Source organism: Gymnoscopelus microlampas (genome assembly GCF_963454915.1).
Source record: "Gymnoscopelus microlampas genome assembly, chromosome: 5".
NCBI classification, from domain to species: domain Eukaryota; kingdom Metazoa; phylum Chordata; class Actinopteri; order Myctophiformes; family Myctophidae; genus Gymnoscopelus; species Gymnoscopelus microlampas.
Window position 1 is genome coordinate 13,757,347 of NC_139942.1, and position 17,806 is coordinate 13,775,152.

A 17,806-nucleotide genomic window follows, 5' to 3' on the forward strand; every position below is an offset into this window, starting at 1 on the left:
TCACAGAAAACTACAACTCCAAATACTAGTTCCTCACGACCCATAATCCCCTTGTGGGTTTCAATCCACCTGAACGTTGATTTGAACTCTGACCCCTGGTACAACTTCATCCCAGAGGAGGAGAAGAGATTGAGTTTTCATCAACTCGACAGCGTATCACCAGAGAGAGAGAGAGAGAGAGAGAGAGAGAGAGAGAGAGAGAGAGAGAGAGAGAGAGACCAGCTGATGTCTCTGATTTTTTTACTTGAGTAAAAGTCGCAATACAGTAAAAAAAACACAAGTATTGGCATATTTTTGAAACATCTGCGATGCATTGTGAGCTTGTAGATCATCTATTGTTGAATACCCTAAATATAAAATTAGGCTTAAGTCGTTATGTAAGTACAAGTACCTCAAAATTGTACTTAAGTACAATAGCCTACATGTGTAATGTACTCTGTTTACATTCCACCACTGGTCAGCAGAGAGAGAGAGACAGAGAGAGAGAGAGAGACGGAGAGAGAGAGAGAGAGACGGAGAGAGAGGGGGAGCAGCTGATGTCTCTATCAGTGTGTTATTGACTCGGAGGTGGAAAATCTTCTCATCTCTGACTTCATTTGAGCTTTCAGAGCGCGCTGGAACCTTGCTGGATTACAGCAAGAAGAACTCATTCCAAGCCAATAAAGTGTCCTATAAATGAAATCCATTTTTACAGGCCTGGGGGACACGCACGGCCACTCCACTCAATTCACCTCCACATCCCCCCATTTCTCTTTCACTGACGGTGTCACAGGTTCTTTAAAGGGGCACGGAACCCGCCTAGGCTGATTTTATAGTTTGTTTTCCAGTTCCAGTATAAACTACTTCAGGGGCTCGAAACTGGGACCTTCTACATCTCAGGCGGACACTCTCAACCCATTCATTCATTCATTCATTCCTACACGCACGCACGCACGCACGCACGCACGCACGCACGCACGCACGCACGCACGCACGCACGCACGCACGCACGCACGCACGCACGCACGCACGCACGCACGCACGCACGCACGCACGCTACTGTAACAAAGGAATGCTCCCTCCTTCCTTTGAATAGTCGTAAACTGATTCAAACGCGATTCGTAATGAAAGTCGTTACCACACGCTTAGCTTCCCCAGTTTAGCCCCCAACCGGGGCCAGGCTGCGGCCGGGCAGGGTCGCGATTAGCGGACCGGGTTAGCCTTTATTGTGATAGTACTCATTGCTATAGAGTGTTTGTTCAGTAACTGAGAGTCTCAGTCTCTCCAGCTCTTTAGTAAATAGAAATTGCATTTCCAGGTCCGGATACGAATTTTATCCAATTAGGAGAGAGAACTCACACAGGATACATAGCATGAGCAAGTGAAATAGGTACAGGATGTCATAAAGAAATAAGCAGACAAAAGTTTAACTGTATAACACTATTAAAATTGAAGCTGATAAATGGGTACTCTCTCCCGATTGGCAAAAAATTGGCAACCCACCCGAAAACGTTTTTTTCAGTGTCACACAAAAGTAGAAAATATAGCCTATCTACTAGCTTAAAATATGTTGCATCGTCACACGTTTTGAGTGTCACGATGTGTTACCAAAATGTTGTTTTTGCTTTTACTTTCTATCCATCTGAGGCCTCTTACCTTAATAAGTTTCACAGATTATGAGGTGTTTCAACTGTGACTGTAACAAGCTCGTTCCTCCATAAATAACTCTAATCATTTAAACCATTTAAGTGCTATTAATGGATCTAATTAATCACGTTTCCAATTAGGGAATTAATCCACAAACCGTGTGTGTTTGATGTATCTTTCCCTCGGATAGAAAACAGCATTTTTAATTGGATTACAGCAAACAGCAGGTAATGAACACCTTGTTAAACCAAGACTAATTGCGTGGTTGAAATTGCTTGGGGGGGCAGTTCACAAATCAGCAGAATGTACCTTTATTCATGGAGTTAAGTATTGGTGAAAAGTAGCCATGTACATGCTCAGGTGTTGTACTTCTGTATAATTTTGAGGTACTTTAATTACTTACTTTACTTGAGTATTTCATTTTTTGGAACCTTAGACTGGTAGCACTCCATACACCAAAGCTCACACACACACACACACACACACACACACACACACACACACACACACACACACACACACACACACACACACACACACACACACACACACACACACACACACACACACACACACACACACACACACACACAGCTCCTCAAAGCCCTGAAGAAAGTTACTAGCTGGACACCTCCCCCAGATGTTTAAAACCCTGTGTAGACAGTTACCTGGACACCTCCCCAGATGTTTGACGTCGATCTGCTCCTGCTTCATGCAGGAGGCCTCTCTCACCAGACACGGGTTGTTGTAGGAGTTGCCATCGGTGGCACACACTGGGTTCTCATTGTGACCACTGCAGTCTATGTTACATATACACCTGAGGAGAAGAGTATAGAGGTTAGCATACGAGTATGTCTATATATTTATACCGGGCGTTTTCAACGTTTTTCAGGCCAAACGTTGAAGACGTATGTTGGATTCATGTTAAAGGGATTGTTCACCCCAAAAAATACTTTTTTTCTATCAATTAGTCACCCCATAGAGACTTGAATTCATGGATACGTTTTTGTTTTTGTCGCATTCTTAAGCCAATAATTTGATGACCAGTGGACCGGTAGGCAGTGGTTCCGGTAGGAGACACAAAGGAGACTCTGTGTCTCAAATCAAATGATTGGCTTTGGAAAAGTGACAAAAACTTGACCTTTTGACTATGTACTTGGTCTGCTCTTGTTCCCCTCTAAACCAAACCTCTTTGCCAAAAATAGCAGATGTACAAGGTCACAACGCCTCACGCCACAAGGCGTGGTGAACTTGTAGATCTGCTATTTTTGGCTAATGTTCCCCTCAGGATAGGGATGCTAGCTATAGGGTTGAAGTTTAACGTAAATCAAACTAAAAACAGTTCCTATCACACACACACACACACAAAAAAAACATCCGCTTGAATAAAGCCTATAATAGACCAATTATTTGTTTACTAACATTGAGCCTGGACGCACAGGTGATTGTTTCACGCAATCAATTCCCAACCTGTTTCGGGGTGCACTGGTTTCAGCACACCCCAACCCCCTCTTGTGTGTGTTGGCTAGTGAGACGCGTCCTAACGAGACCTGATATAATGGGTTTCGTTGCGCGCATACTGGCTGCACGCAGCCAGTATGACGTCGTCTGTTAAGGGGTCTATAGCTTCTGACACCAGCAGGGGTGAAAACAGCGAGACTGCGGGCCATTCACATGAACTGTCTTTTCCTATATAGCCTCAATTTAATTTACTAGCCGGATGCTAGCCCCTTGTTTGGAACGCGAGCCAACTTCCAGGAGGTACAAACACCTCTCCAATCTCTCCAATCTCTTTCTAGTGACCCTGAATAAAAACAATCTATCGCTAGGAAGGGAAAGCCTCCATATACCTCACACATTTCCCCACAGCGGGTCACGGTCGCAATATCCAGGTATTAATTCATCTGTTCCACATCCAGCAGTGCTGCTGGCTGTAGTGTAGCCTACACACTGCTTGAGCCAGTCTCCACTCGCCACCAACAGCGTGAGCCGTGAGCCTCGGGCCACAGAAGTGTTTCGGTGGCGGTATAAAATGACATTTATCTGTCCCTCGGAAGCCCAGCTGAATCAAATTGACGATAGTTCTACTGTAGTAGGCAGCTTAACCCATTAAGACCGGGAACGCATCTCTGTCATTGTGAGAGTATGTTTTGCACCCTGTCCGTGTGTGTGTCCTTCTGTCTGTGACCAGCTAATCTCCGGCACCGCTGGCCCGGTCACTATGAAACTGTGCACACACACTCCCTGGATGTCAATTCAGAACCTCTGGCCCGAATTTTTCAGATTGGCCTGTTATAGCGCCAACAGGAGGCCGATTTGTGCGAAACACATTTTTTGATACTACAGTACTCCTACAGATTTGGTATAAACATCACACAAATCGGTACACAGTATCTCTATAGTCATGTGATCAACACGGATCTGTCCACTTTCCCATATTCTATCCTGATTGCCTAAGATTGGTTTCCAAAGTTTGCAGGATTGGTTCGTTTTGAACAAAATGCCTCAAATCATGAACACAGCATGCAATTTCAGTGAAATTTTCCACGCATATTCCCACTAGGCTGAGACATAAATGCCACCCTTTTCACATTGGCCTGTTATAGCGCCACCGGCAGGTCTAATTTAGCAAAACACATTTTTAGTACAAAATGCCTCAAATGATGAATGCACTGTCCGATTGCCGTGAAAGGCCTAAGAAGACATGGTACCCTTTTCATATTGGCCTATTTTACAAAATATTTGTAAAATATTTTGTTCCAGGGACCCCCCCCCCCCATCAGAAGCAAAGATTTGAGTTACAAATGTTCGCTTTAAAACTATAAAAAAAAATATATATATTCATTCGCTATGAGCTTGTATATCTGCTATTTTTGAATAGCCAAATAAATCTAAAATGACAGAGATGCGCTCCCGGATTGAATGGGTTATCCACTTAAACCCCAGCATCCGTATTGTGGGGAAAGCTTTCGCTGAAAACAGCAGGTCGACAAGCTCACTGGTCGACCTGCAACAAGCTCACAGATCGAGCTTGACGATCTGCTGTTTTCAGAAGGGGCTCCGCTCAACCATATGGGTTTAAGTGGTTAAGGGTCCATATATGGACCCCCTGGTGGTCCCCGGACTCAAAATTGAGTGAAGAAGATGACTGGACTCACCAGACATCTTCGGAGTCTTCGTCGCACTCGGCTCCATATTTGCAGGTCCCACACTTGGTGAACTTCTTCCCCACGTCGGTGGTAGAACCCTCATAGTCTGCAGCAGAGAGAGAGCGAGAGAGAGCGAGAGAGAGAGAGAGAGAGAGAGAGAGAGAGAGAGAGAGAATTACAGCTCTGCTCCCAGATTGAATAGCGACTGCATTTGTCAGTCTGTCGCTCTGACCTCCTGTTGACAGCAGCGTCTGACAGGACAGGACACACACTGCCTGCAATCTACACGTCCTCATTACAAACAATATCATTCCCCGCTTTCCCTGTGTGTGTGTGTGTGTGTGTGTGTGTGTGTGTGTGTGTGTGTGTGTGTGTGTGTGTGTGTTCCATACTACTACACCGATCAGCATGATATTTCCTGTGCAAACAATATTTTTTCCTATCCGTCACTGACGACTATACGAAAAAAGAAAAATTATAACCTCAGACCAGCCATTTTTTTCTCGTTATTACTTTTTTCCAAAACGCTGACTTGGCAGTGTTGTCCTCCTCCCCCAGCAGAACCACAATAGACTTGGTCTGTTGTTTTGTGCAGGTAGCCATGAGGTTATACAACTCGATGCGAGAGAGCGGTCTGGCCAACACCAACTCGGGACTCTTGAATCGCTGCCCTCCACATTCTCCTATCTAACATCAGGGTCTTGAGCTCTACAGTGCTGTTAGCTAAGTTGTCGCGCCGCAGTGCATCTACGTAGGTGGTGCGCGTCTTGTCTTTCCTGGCTTTGCCCTGGGTTGGCTCCCATAGTGCCAGTTTGCTCTGTACAGTTCAAGTAAAAAAAAAAAAAAAACTACCAGAGAAAAGAGAGACACATATCCAGGTATTTTAAAGGCTGATATACGCATTACTAGGTGAGGAGTCCTTCCAGCATTCATTCATCATTTATGTTGGGTGGGGATATGCACTGCCCACGTATCCAGGTGTAGCCTATAACCCTTTTCACCCAGTGATAGTTCCGGGTGCCTGACACAGTGCCCTACCAGCCTCATCCTTCTCTCTCTCTGACTTTGTCTGTGACCCGTGGTAGGTCCCCGTAGAGGACCACATTTCCGATGTGGTCCGTCCATGTGACACCTAGTGCCATTCGTAGCATTCTTGTGTAGACTCCATCCAGGGCCCTTCCCTGTTGTGCTGTGAGGGTCCACGTCTCACTTGTCTCAGGCCCATACAGCAGCACTGACTCTACTGTAGCTGCGCACGGCCGCCTCTTGAGGTCTTCTCCCATGTCTGATTTCCACACTCCCCTCATCCCATGCATATATACTCTATATACAATGCTGCACACGGTCGCTCTGCCGGGTACATAGCAGGGCTGTGTAAACCGTAAATATATCGTAACTGATATTTAAGAACCAATAACTTAATCTTGCTCATGTAGGTTGGTCTGTCTGTCTGTCTGTCTGTCTTTTGTACGCAGGTGTAATTCCCTGGTGGACGGATGATTTACATATCACATCCTCAGCACAGGGGAGAGAGACTTTCTACTTCGTTAACTTAGTCATCTTTCTGCTGCATCAATGTTCGGTATAACTTCGGTCACAAAATGTATTCATTATTTTACTGTGTCTTTCTCTCTTCGGCATCTCTTAACATTATACATGTAATATCCTACCTCAATAAAAAGGGAAGGTGCAATTATAATCTGTATTCTGTATCCCATCCGTCCCAAGGAAGGTAAACATCTAAATTGTATATCGGTGCTGTTGGGCAGCATTATTTCTTTCATGAATTAATCAACAGCTGAGGGAAAATAAATAAAACAATAATAGCCTAAAATCAAAGCACAACTGTGTGTGTGTGTGTGTGTGTGTGTGTGTGTGTGTGTGTGTGTGTGTGTGTGTGTGTGTGTGTGTGTGTCTCCCCCTACCCACGAGAAGGGCAACCAACTGGACCTGATCTTCACCAGAGGCTGCTCTACTGCTAACCTGTCCGTCACTCCTCTTTCCAGTGAAAAGGGTAAGAAACTCTCTGATCACTACTTCATGTCTTACTCTCTCTCTCTCTCCTCTCCCCCCTCACAGCCCCTCCCTACCCACATGATTTCCTCACGTCGCAACCTTCGCTCACTATCCTCCTCTGATCTTTCCTCCTCTGTCCTCTCTGCTCTCCCTGCCCCTGAATCCTTTGCTCTTCTATCCCCTGACACCGCCACTGATCTTCTTTTCTCTACCCTATCCTCTTCTCTAGACCATCTCTGTCCCCTCACCACCAGGCCTGCACGCCAAACTCCACCTGCCCCCTGGTTGTCGGACTCAGTGCGTACTGAGAGACGGAGCTTGAGAGCGGCTGAGCGCAAATGGAGAAATGGCAACCTCCCGGAGGACCTTCTTACCTTCCAATCTCTCCTTTCTACTTTTTCCTCCTCTCTATCTGCTGCTAAAGCTGCTTTCTTCTGCACTAAAATTCAGGCTTCTGCTTCCAACCCTAAAAAACTCTTTCAAACTTTCTCCTCTCTCCTGCAACCACCACCCCCTCCGCCCTCCTCCTCCCTCCTCCCTGATGACTTCGCCAACTTCTTTGACAAGAAGGTGAACGATATCCGATCCTCCTTCACTAACCCTCCCCCGGCTGGTGCCCTGCGCACTATCCACACCTGTCTGCCTTCCACCCCTCCCTCCCTATCTTCACCTACTCCTTCTCCCTCCCCCTCACCCTCTCTATCCCACTTTTCCCCCCTCTCCCCTAACGAGGTCCTTCTCCTTGTTACCTCTAGTCGCCCCACCTCATGCTCCCTGGACCCGGTCCCATCCACTCTGCTGCAGTCCTCTGCACCTGAACTTCTTCCCTTCTTAACCCACCTTATTAACACCTCTCTGACATCTGGTTACTTTCCCTCTGCTTTCAAGACTGCCAGAGTCACCCCCCTCCTGAAGAAACCGTCACTTGACCCCTCTGAGATCAAGAACTACAGACCGGTTTCCCTTCTATCCTTTCTATCTAAAACTCTCGAACGTGCTGTCTTTAAACAACTGTCCTCTTACCTCCACCAGAACAACCTCCTGGACTCCCACCAGTCTGGGTTCAAAGTGGGTCACTCGACCGAGACTGCCCTCCTGGCAGTGACGGAGTCGCTCCATACCGCTAGAGCGAACTCTCTCTCCTCCGTCCTGATACTCCTGGACCTGTCTGCAGCGTTCGACACAGTGAACCATCAGATCCTCCTCTCCACCCTCGAGGGGATGGGTGTCTCAGGCTCTGCACTCTCCCTGTTTGCATCCTACCTGACGGGTCGCTCCTACCAGGTGATGCTGGGAGGGTCTGTGTCAGAACCACACAGGCTCACTACTGGGGTTCCCCAAGGCTCGGTTCTGGGTCCTCTTCTCTTCTCTCTCTACACTACATCTCTTGGTGCTGTCATCCACTCCCATGGCTTTTCCTACCACTGCTATGCCGATGACACCCAGCTGATCCTCTCATTCCCCCCCTCTGACACACAAGTGGAGGCACGCATTGCTGCTTGTCTGGCTGACATCTCGGAGTGGATGTCGACAAACCACCTGAAGCTCAACCTGGACAAGACCGAGCTGATGTTCATCCCAGGGAAGGGCTGTCCTCACCGAGACATGGCCATCACCATTGAGAACGCTGTGGTGACGTCAACTCGGACTGCGAAGAATCTGGGTGTGACCCTGGACGATCAACTGTCGTTCTCGGCTAACATCGCATCAGTGACACGGTCCTGCAGATTCCTCCTCTACAACATCAGGAGAATTCGCCCCTTCCTCACGGAGAAGGCAGCCCAGGTGCTCATCCAGGCTCTTGTCATCTCCCGCCTGGACTACTGCAACTCCCTCCTGGCTGGTGCTCCGGCATCTGCCATCAGACCTCTGGAGCTTGTTCAGAAAGCTGCGGCTCGTCTGGTGTTCAACCGCCCCAAGTTCTCTCACACAACTATCCTTCTCCGTTCTCTGCACTGGCTCCCCGTAGCGGCTCGCATTCAGTTTAAAACCCTGGTGCTAGCCTATAGGGCAGTGAAAGGAACAGCTCCTTCTTACCTCCGGGTTTTGGTCAATGCCCACACCCCTGCCCGACCACTCCGGTCTGCCACCTCGGGGCGACTGACTCCCTCGCCACTCAACGGTCCTTCTGGTTGATCGACACGGTCACGACTTTTTTCTGTTCTGGCCCCACAGTGGTGGAATGAACTTCCCACTGATGTCAGGACAGCAGAGTCACTGCCCATCTTTCGCCGCAGGCTGAAAACCCACCTCTTCAGGAAAAACTACGCTTCCTCTTTGCCTGGCCTACTTGTTGTTAACTAGTTGTACAAACTCTTGTTTTAGTTTTGTATTGGTTTATTGGATCTTGTTTAGTCGATACACTTATTTGTCTGAGCTCGTGCTCATTTGATTTTGCTATTTTGTCTCATCTGTTAAAGAAAGTAGGTAGCTGATATATTGCACTTTTACCTTAGCGCTAGGTATACTCTTGGTTGCTTGTTTTTTGCAGGAAATGCACTTAAGACTTCTGGTGATTAGTAGTTTTCGTTCCCTACCTATGTTGAATACACTTATTGTAAGTCGCTTTGGATAAAAGCGTCTGCTAAATGACTGTAATGTAATGTAATGTAATGTGTGTGTTCCTATAACAAAACGATTTGGCGGACCCTGTAGTAACTCTGAGGGGTCCCGGACACCCTGTTGAAGACCCCTGACATACAGTATTTCTGGACTTTTCTGGACCTCCTTGCATAAATTGTACATTTTTAGATTGTATGTATTGCACACAAAAAAGCGACAATATGCAGTATATCTCCAGACACTAATGTATTCATCCATTATTTTCTGTATATTTTATATTCTGTATATATATATATATTTTTTTTTGCTGCAACAGTCATTTATGTAACGCTACCTCAACAACCAGATAATTCTATACTGTATATTCTGTATAATCATCAGTCACAAGATGATATTCTAAATGGAATATTGTCGCAGTCGGGCAGAAACCTTGTATCTCCATATTTCAATGTTTTTTTGTTTTTATTTTTGTAAATGAATGCCCTACTAAGCTTACTTTGTCATACAACAGTGTCACAAGTAGCCAGAATAGCCAATCTACAACCTCAGCTAGAGCTCGCAGTAAGCTTGTAGCTCAGTATTTTTGAAACATTTGTTTTCAAGTGAAAGTGGTTAAGTTTGATAAATATTGAACCAATGAAACGTATTCACAAGGAGCTTGTGACTAAATAATAACTACATTGGATTCATTGGAGCAGAGGCACTCCATTTCCTGAGAAGTAGCAGTTTTGGACATACAAGGTTTCCTCCCAACAGCAAAGACATGTTTGGTCGTAACCTTTTTTCATTTCTTGAAAAGAACATTGAGGTTTTACCCTCACATGAAATTATGCCGAGATTGCATAAAAAGAGTTCAACACATGGAAACATGTAAGAGAATACTTTGAAAGTGAGATAACACAAAACAGAAAATGCAACCAGATTAAATACAGTCACATACTGAGGTATAGGGAGATTTGCAATCAAGTTGTTCACAGGATATTGGGGTATTGTTTTTTTTGCATGTGTTGTAACTTATTCCAGGACACTGGAACATCAAAACAAAAACAAAAAACAGACTTTCCAAGTTCAGAACACACAAAGTGTAAGCCAGTCATTTGAGCTTTTGCTTGTAATAGAGACTTTCTACATTGTGGCACGGCTAGAAGTTCTTCCATCACTGCCGGTGGGTTCGCAGAGCAAGCTCATTTCAATTCAACAGCAGAACGTTTCGCCTCACGGAGCTGCGAAGCTCCAACCGCTCTCTGTGTGTGTGTGTGTGTGTGTGTGTGTGTGTGTGTGTGTGTGTGTGTGTGTGTGTGTGTGTGTGTGTGTGTGTGTGTGTGTGTGTGTGTGTGTGTGTGTGTGTGTGTGTGCGTTGCACTCAGCATTGTTGCATCATTCCAGTGTTTTAAATTCCAAACAGACAGGAGAGAGACAGCTGTGCCTGGGAGCACAGTGCTGCCCTGTGTGTGTGTGTGTGTGTGTGTGTGTGTGTGTGTGTGTGTGTGTGTGTGTGTGTGTGTGTGTGTGTGTATGTGTGTGTGTGTGTGTGTGTGTGTGTGTGTGTGTGTGTGTGTGTGTGTGTGTCTGTCTGGGGGCTACATCGAGTCCATTGCGAGTGAGAGTCTCGTTTTCATGTTTTCGTGAAATATAATTTTATCCTATTCTAAAACCCCATCACACACACACACACACACACACACACACACACACACACACACACACACACACACACACACACACACACACACACACACGCACGCACGCACGCACGCACGCACACACGCACACACACACACACACACACACACACACACACACACACACACACACTATTGCCTACACCGTATCATTACCTACGGTATGCTGCTGCATTGTCTGAAGGAAAGCCTAACAAAAGTAAGTTTTACTCTTATGTGCCTCTGCATAAGATGTAGCAATAAAGTACAACCTTGAACACACGCGCGCACACACGCACACACGCAGATGCACACACGCACACACACACACACACACTACAAATACATCCGATCCATTGCGATGCTTAATAATTCATCTCCATGGCAGTCTGGCTCGGCGCCAGCGGGTGGAGACCTGGCATCATCGAGTCATGCCTGAACCAACGCTCATGAAGATGACAAGAGATACAGTAGCCCTTGTGATACAGCACGGCACATGTGTGCTTTCATGGCCAGGGCATTTTGGCGCTGTCGGGCAGAAACTGATTTCTCTCAACATTAACCCATTAAGACCTGAGGCCAATTCTACAAAATGTCTAAATCCTAACAGTTTTTTTGAAAAAAACCTATGTTGCTACATCAGTGGTTCTCAAACGTTTTCATGTCAAGGGCCCCCAAAATGATATGTATTTGGCCGCGGACCCCCATCTCAAAACATGTTCCAGGGACCCCCAGTAGCAAAGATTTGAGTTAAAAATGTTCCCTTGTATGTATGTATGTATGTATGTTCAAAGAAAAACGTTCACAATTTTTCAAAAAATAGCAGATCTACAAGCTCGTAGCGCAGCACTCGGTGCCACGCTATGAGCTTGTATATCTGCTATGTTTGAATATCCAAAGTATAAAATAATGGTTAAAGTGGTTACACAGATGCGTTCCCGGTCTTAAAGGGTTAAATATCTGCACTGTAGATCTGCTATTTTCTGCAAACGTTTTCCCCGGAATAACGATGCTGGGGTTTTAAGTGGTGAACGAATGAATGAATGAATGAATGAATGAATTAATTAAACAACACATAAATATCACACTCACCATCTCCATCTCCTGAGCCAGAGCCACCATCTGTGAGGAACAAGAAGGACAGAGTCAGAGTCATGTTATCAAGGTACAGCAGTGGTTATCAAACTGTGGGACCCCAATTATTATTATTTATTTATTTTGGGGAATTGGGGAATATTTTCTATGAATTGAAGGCTTGAATTATTTTTTTAAAAGTTATTTTTAGTTTTTTTTTTACATTCCTAAGCCAATAATTTGATGACTGGGTCATCAGTCAATAGGAGAATCCCTCCTCCTCACATTTAACCACATCCCTATGTTGGGCATGTCATTATAGGGGAAAAGTTTCAGTAAAAAAAAAGAAGGAAACAAAAATTGACACACTCACAACTTGACACATAACGACACGTTGTGAGCTTGCAGATCGGCTATTTTAGCAAATTAGTCGTACGACAGTATATACTGTAGGGCTTAAGTGGCAAAGAGTGCCCCCTTCTTTTCAAACAGGTCCATTAGACCAATTATTTGTATACAAGCATTGAGACTGCACACGCACGCTGACTGTGAGTAGTTTAACTAAAGTACAAATTTGACAGAGCACCTTTCACTTGTAGTTGAGTAACAATTGACCAGGAGTATCTACATTATACTGTAATTGTGGTTCTGTTCTTCTTCCTATGCCTCATATCTTTTCATGATTTATCTGTCAGTCATGCTGATAGGCTAGTTATTGTTACAGCATACATGATTCTCTGATATTTGTGACATAACCTCACCCTGCTACCGGAATTACATGTAATTGAGGCTGAATTACATGCATGTGGGGCGGGTACATATCTCTGGCGGGAGATTTATTTTTTCCGGTTCCGTAGTTCATTCATTGTTATTGTGACACCCGCTGGCTTTGGTGTGGACCTTACGCTCCTCTGCACCGGAGCTAAAAGCGTTTTAAAGCGTAAACGAAGAGAAGCGTTACATTCCTCGTCCTAAGTATTCAAAGTATAGCAACAATACTTTGACTCAAGTACTAGGGGTTGAGTACTTTGTCCACTGCTGGTGATATCTACGTATGTGACGTGGTCTGATAAGGGCTCTATTGACAGCATCTCAACCCCATTAGTTAAGTGTGTTTGAGAGGCTCAGATGCATTTACCAAATGGACCTCAACCGCATGAGCTCTTGGCACGCCATTCTCACTTTAAGAAATGGACGCTCGGTTCAGAGGTTTTTGGCAGTGGCATATTTGCATTAAGAAATGGATTGGGAGTGCGTTCAATTCAATTCATGTTTGTCCTTCACTCTCAGAACCTGCTGTACAATGCAAGACCACAGTGCGTGTTCAGGTGTATATTAAACCAGTTCTCATTTTTATTTTTATTTTAAGGATCCCCAGTTTGATATGCATTAGACCACGGACCAACATGTTTTTTTTTTACCTCTGGGACCCCAATCTACAGAGTAAAATCCTCAGTGTTAATATAACTCTGAGAGTGTACACATGGAACCAACTGGAGCCATAAGGGTCCATTTGGTTCCATTTGTACACTATGTTACAGACCTGTAGGAGTCCATTTGGACCCCTGGTGGTCCCCGACTTAGACATACATATAATATATGGATGGTCCAAGATATTATCAATGGTTCCGTCACAATCTTACTGACTGAAATTCAAGCTATTGCGGGATGGGAAAGGTTGACAGACCTTCCCGTGGTGGCGATCACAATCACCTACTACTTCAACGTGCAGCATTTTACATTTACACACTCAACGAGCTCAACGAGGAATTTGATGTCAAGCCATTTCTGTGATAGTTCTCGTTTTTTATGTTTTATTTGATCCTTATTGCGTATATATTCATGTCCTTCCCTTTTTGTCTATTACATTCTTTTTAGACAATGTTTTATTGCACCTATTGTGCCACACTGATGGCCTTCTAACCACCCCACCCTCGATTCCCTTATTTGGAGAATTGATCTCCCTTCATGACAGTTGGCTTTACTGCTCGACAGTGGGGCTTGAACCTTGTAGATCGGGTCGGTGTGTCACTGGTTACTTATTGCAAACAGCTGTCTTTTGATCGTGACTCGTCCCTCTGTATCGTACATGCCTACTTCCTTGTATCGTATCAGATCTGATGAAGACCCACGTGGGTCGAAACGTTGTCATGCTCAGTTAATACATATTTTTCTACGAACAGTGTGCAGACCCTTCCTTTCCCAGTGTACATAAAAACACACACATGAACAAAGGAATACGTGTGTGTGTGTGTGTGTGTGTGTGTGTGTGTGTGTGTGTGTGTGTGTGTGTGTGTGTGTGTGTGTGTGTGTGTGTGTGTGTGTGTTAGGGGGTTGCACAAAGATCTTCTGTTTGTCTGATTCTCTGCCGTTGTCATCGGTGGTTGCTGACAGTCATGGCAGCCAGTTCCCACCTGATGTTGCGTGGGAGTCCAGACTGCTCCAAGCCGTACTGAATAACTGCTAGCTTGCATAGCGTCTTCATACTGGGACTGAAATCCAAGATGTACAGGTCACTGGGTCTGTCGTCTCCTTTGTATACTCCCAAGAGCACGAAACGATCTCCCACCATGCAACAGCACATGTTACACATTGGACACGGACCTTTCCCCTTTGGCTCAACCTTCTTCCAGGAGAAGGTCTGTGGGTTGAACTTCCACAGATCAATGAAGGTCTGGTCTCTAGACGTGCGGCCACCAAATATGTACAGCTCTTCATTGTAGGCAAAGGCTGAATGATCCGCACGTTCTTCTGGAGGAAGCTGTGCAGAAGGTGTTTTCAGCCAGCAGTTGGTCTCTGTGTCAAATACTCTGATGTTGTTGCTGTAGTCGTAGTTTTGGTAGTACGCCACTTTGCCACCAAATACAAACATCTTTGTCCCGATGATGGTGGCGGAGTGACCTGCTGAAAGTGGTGGAGTGCCACTGGTGTTAATTAAAGTCCAGACCATTGTGGTGGAGTCCAACTCGTAGATGCTGTTAATGTATTCAAACACGTTGTATCCTCCATGGATATACATGACCTTACCCAAGGCACAGGCTGAGTGGTATTTCCGTACCGTTGGAACCGTTCCAGTAACCTTTGGCTTGAACCATGTGAGGATGCCGACATGAAATGTGTACAGATCATTGCAGTTCTCCCATGTGTCCCACTTACATCCCCCCCAAATGTAGATGATGTCTTCTATCAGCACAGCTGTGTGTCCACAGCGCCTGGAGGGAACGTCAAGGGGACATTGTCCTCTTCCAGATGTTACTGGGGGCAACCTCATCCAACGCAAAGAGACAGTGTTGAGGATGTGTACCTCAATCGGAACACTTTCGGAGCTGTGAGACAATCCAAAGACGTACACATCGCGTTCCACTGCCACTACAACACTATATCTATGTCCCTCTGCAAACCCTTTCTCTTTGGTCACCGTCCAGTGCAACATGTCTGTCTGTCTGTCTGTCTGTCTGTGCCTTGTCTCTATGTCTCTCTTGTAGAATGCTGTCTAAACCCCCTGCCTACACCTTATATACAGTAGTTTGACGGGAGCTATGATCTGATGTCACATTATGACATCAGTACTACAATGTCACATCTGATATCAGTACTATGATGACAGTATAGCGCAGTCAAAATATTGTATACAATATTTGTCTTTGAAATGTGGTGGAGTGAAAGTCATAAGCATCCAAAAATACAAATACTCAAGTAAACCACAAGGTACAATGTTCTTAGAGGATCTACACCATGAATTTAAAATATATATATATATATATATATATTTAATATCATATTGTTTATGTCCCTCAAACGTTTTTCAAAAGGTTTGAGCCTAAATCAAGCCTCAGATATACTCATTCCAACTAACTGCTCTCTGGCTTATAAAGCACTTTCACCTGCAATACCACCAGTGTTGGGGGAAACGGCAGTAAACCTACCGCCGTTACTGTAACGGAATACTTTTTGGGGTAACGAAGTAACCTAACGCGTTAGTTTAGCAGTTGGAGTACTTCGTTACTAGTTACGTTTTCAAATAAGTAATCAAGCGAAATGGCAGAGAACGAGAGCTCAGCGTCAGCGTCAGCCTTAACTAATTGGAAGTATAAACATTATTTTGATTTTGTCGAGGACAGGGATGACAAAAACTATACTGTCAGATGCAAGCTGTGTCCGGATAACAAGTGCCTGTCTGCTTCGAAGGACTCTACATCCAATTTAAAGAAGCATCTTGGTAGCAAACACAGCCTTAGTGGCGGGGGCCGACGACACGGATGTAAACAACAATTCCGGACCAGCTCCGAAACAGCAACCATTAGATTTGAGTGTAACTTCAAGTAAAACCGTCACTCAAAAGGAAATCAATGAGCTTGTAGCTGGTTACGTGAAGGAGGAGATGCTACCTATTTCAACCGTAGAGTCTCCATCATTCCGTAAGATCATTAATAAAATTCCTATGACACGCAACAAGACGCGCTACCTCGACAAAGCTTACTGTGATATGGAGAAAGAACTGTTTGAGGGCTTACAATACGTTTCCACCACAGCTGACCTGTGGACAGCACACAATAAGAGTTTTATGGGGATGACAGCCCACTGGATCCGTCCCTCTACTTTGCAGCGCAAGAAAGCTGCGATTGCTTGTAGGCGAGTGAAGGGAAGGCACACTTATAACGTGGTGGCCTCTGAAATTGAGCAGATTCATACATCCTATGGCCTTAGTGGGAAAGTGACAGCCACCGTCACCGACAACGGTTCGAACTTTGTTAAAGCGTTCCAGGTTTACCAGGGACAGGGCCTGGAAACTGGCTCCAATTCTGGGTGTTCATGACAGTGAAATGTCCCGATTGTCCACATTTCGCTGTTTTTGCTGGCAGCAATGGCACACTATTACACTATTGATCTGGCAGTCAAAGAGTTAACTACAGAACTCAAGTAAATGTACTTTGTCACCGTCTAGGCTACCACTGGAGGTTTGCCATTTGAAAATCAGCAGCACACTGCCATTCTGATGTTAACAAGGGCCAGATAATATTGTAGGCATTGATCAACTAAATAGATCATTGTTTGTACTGCAAGGTTGTGAGCATCATCTTCTAATGAGAAACGTCTCTCATAGGACCAGTGTCAGACGTATTAAATGCATTTGTCATTTCCTCCCAACATCATCATACATCATCTGCTCTTGGCGTCTGTTGAAGATACAGTTCAACCCAGCTGACAATGTCTTTTCTGTTTACTATGAAGAGCTGCAGAGACAGGGAGGCCTCTATTATTTAACACACTCTATGGCAATGATTACTTTCATATAGAGCTTTAACTTTTTAACAAAAAATAAAAACATAGCAGATATACAAGCTCATACCTCGAGCTTGTAGATCTTCTATTTTTGAAAACTCTTGAAAATGTGTGTATATTTTTAAAGCGAACATTTTTAACTCAAACCTTTGCTTCTGGGAGTCCCTGCATGGAACAAAATATTTTATGGGAGTCAAATACATATACTTTTGGGGGGTCCTTGACATGAAAAAGTTTGAGCACCACTGATACAGCAACATACGTTTTTTATAGAAAACTCAGGTCTTAATGGCTTAATGCTGAAAATGTCCTTTTTTTTGTTTTGAATGATGTGACTGAACAACAAAAGGTCATCTCCCAAGGCAAGGTGTCCCCGTCTACAACCAGAACTTTGTTTCTCTCTCACTCTCAACTCTCATTGGAGGGATTGATTTG

At 44.8% G+C, this 17,806-nt stretch overlaps 1 protein-coding gene across 3 annotated transcripts in view; it reads right to left on the reverse strand.

Moving 5' to 3' along the window:
- The window catches only part of tmeff1a (transmembrane protein with EGF-like and two follistatin-like domains 1a), a gene marked incomplete at its 3' end in the record, with an annotated part of 124,497 nt that overhangs the window by 13,220 nt on the left and 93,471 nt on the right, over positions 1-17,806 (reverse strand). For all 3 annotated transcript variants that reach the window (XM_084058471.1, XM_084058470.1, XM_084058472.1), the window contains exons 4-6: positions 12,107-12,136; positions 4,785-4,881; positions 2,295-2,443 (exon numbers count right to left, since the gene is read on the reverse strand). In XM_084058471.1, the coding sequence (XP_083914597.1) occupies positions 2,295-2,443; positions 4,785-4,881; positions 12,107-12,136 (276 nt within the window). The remainder of the gene's footprint in view (positions 1-2,294; positions 2,444-4,784; positions 4,882-12,106; positions 12,137-17,806) is intronic.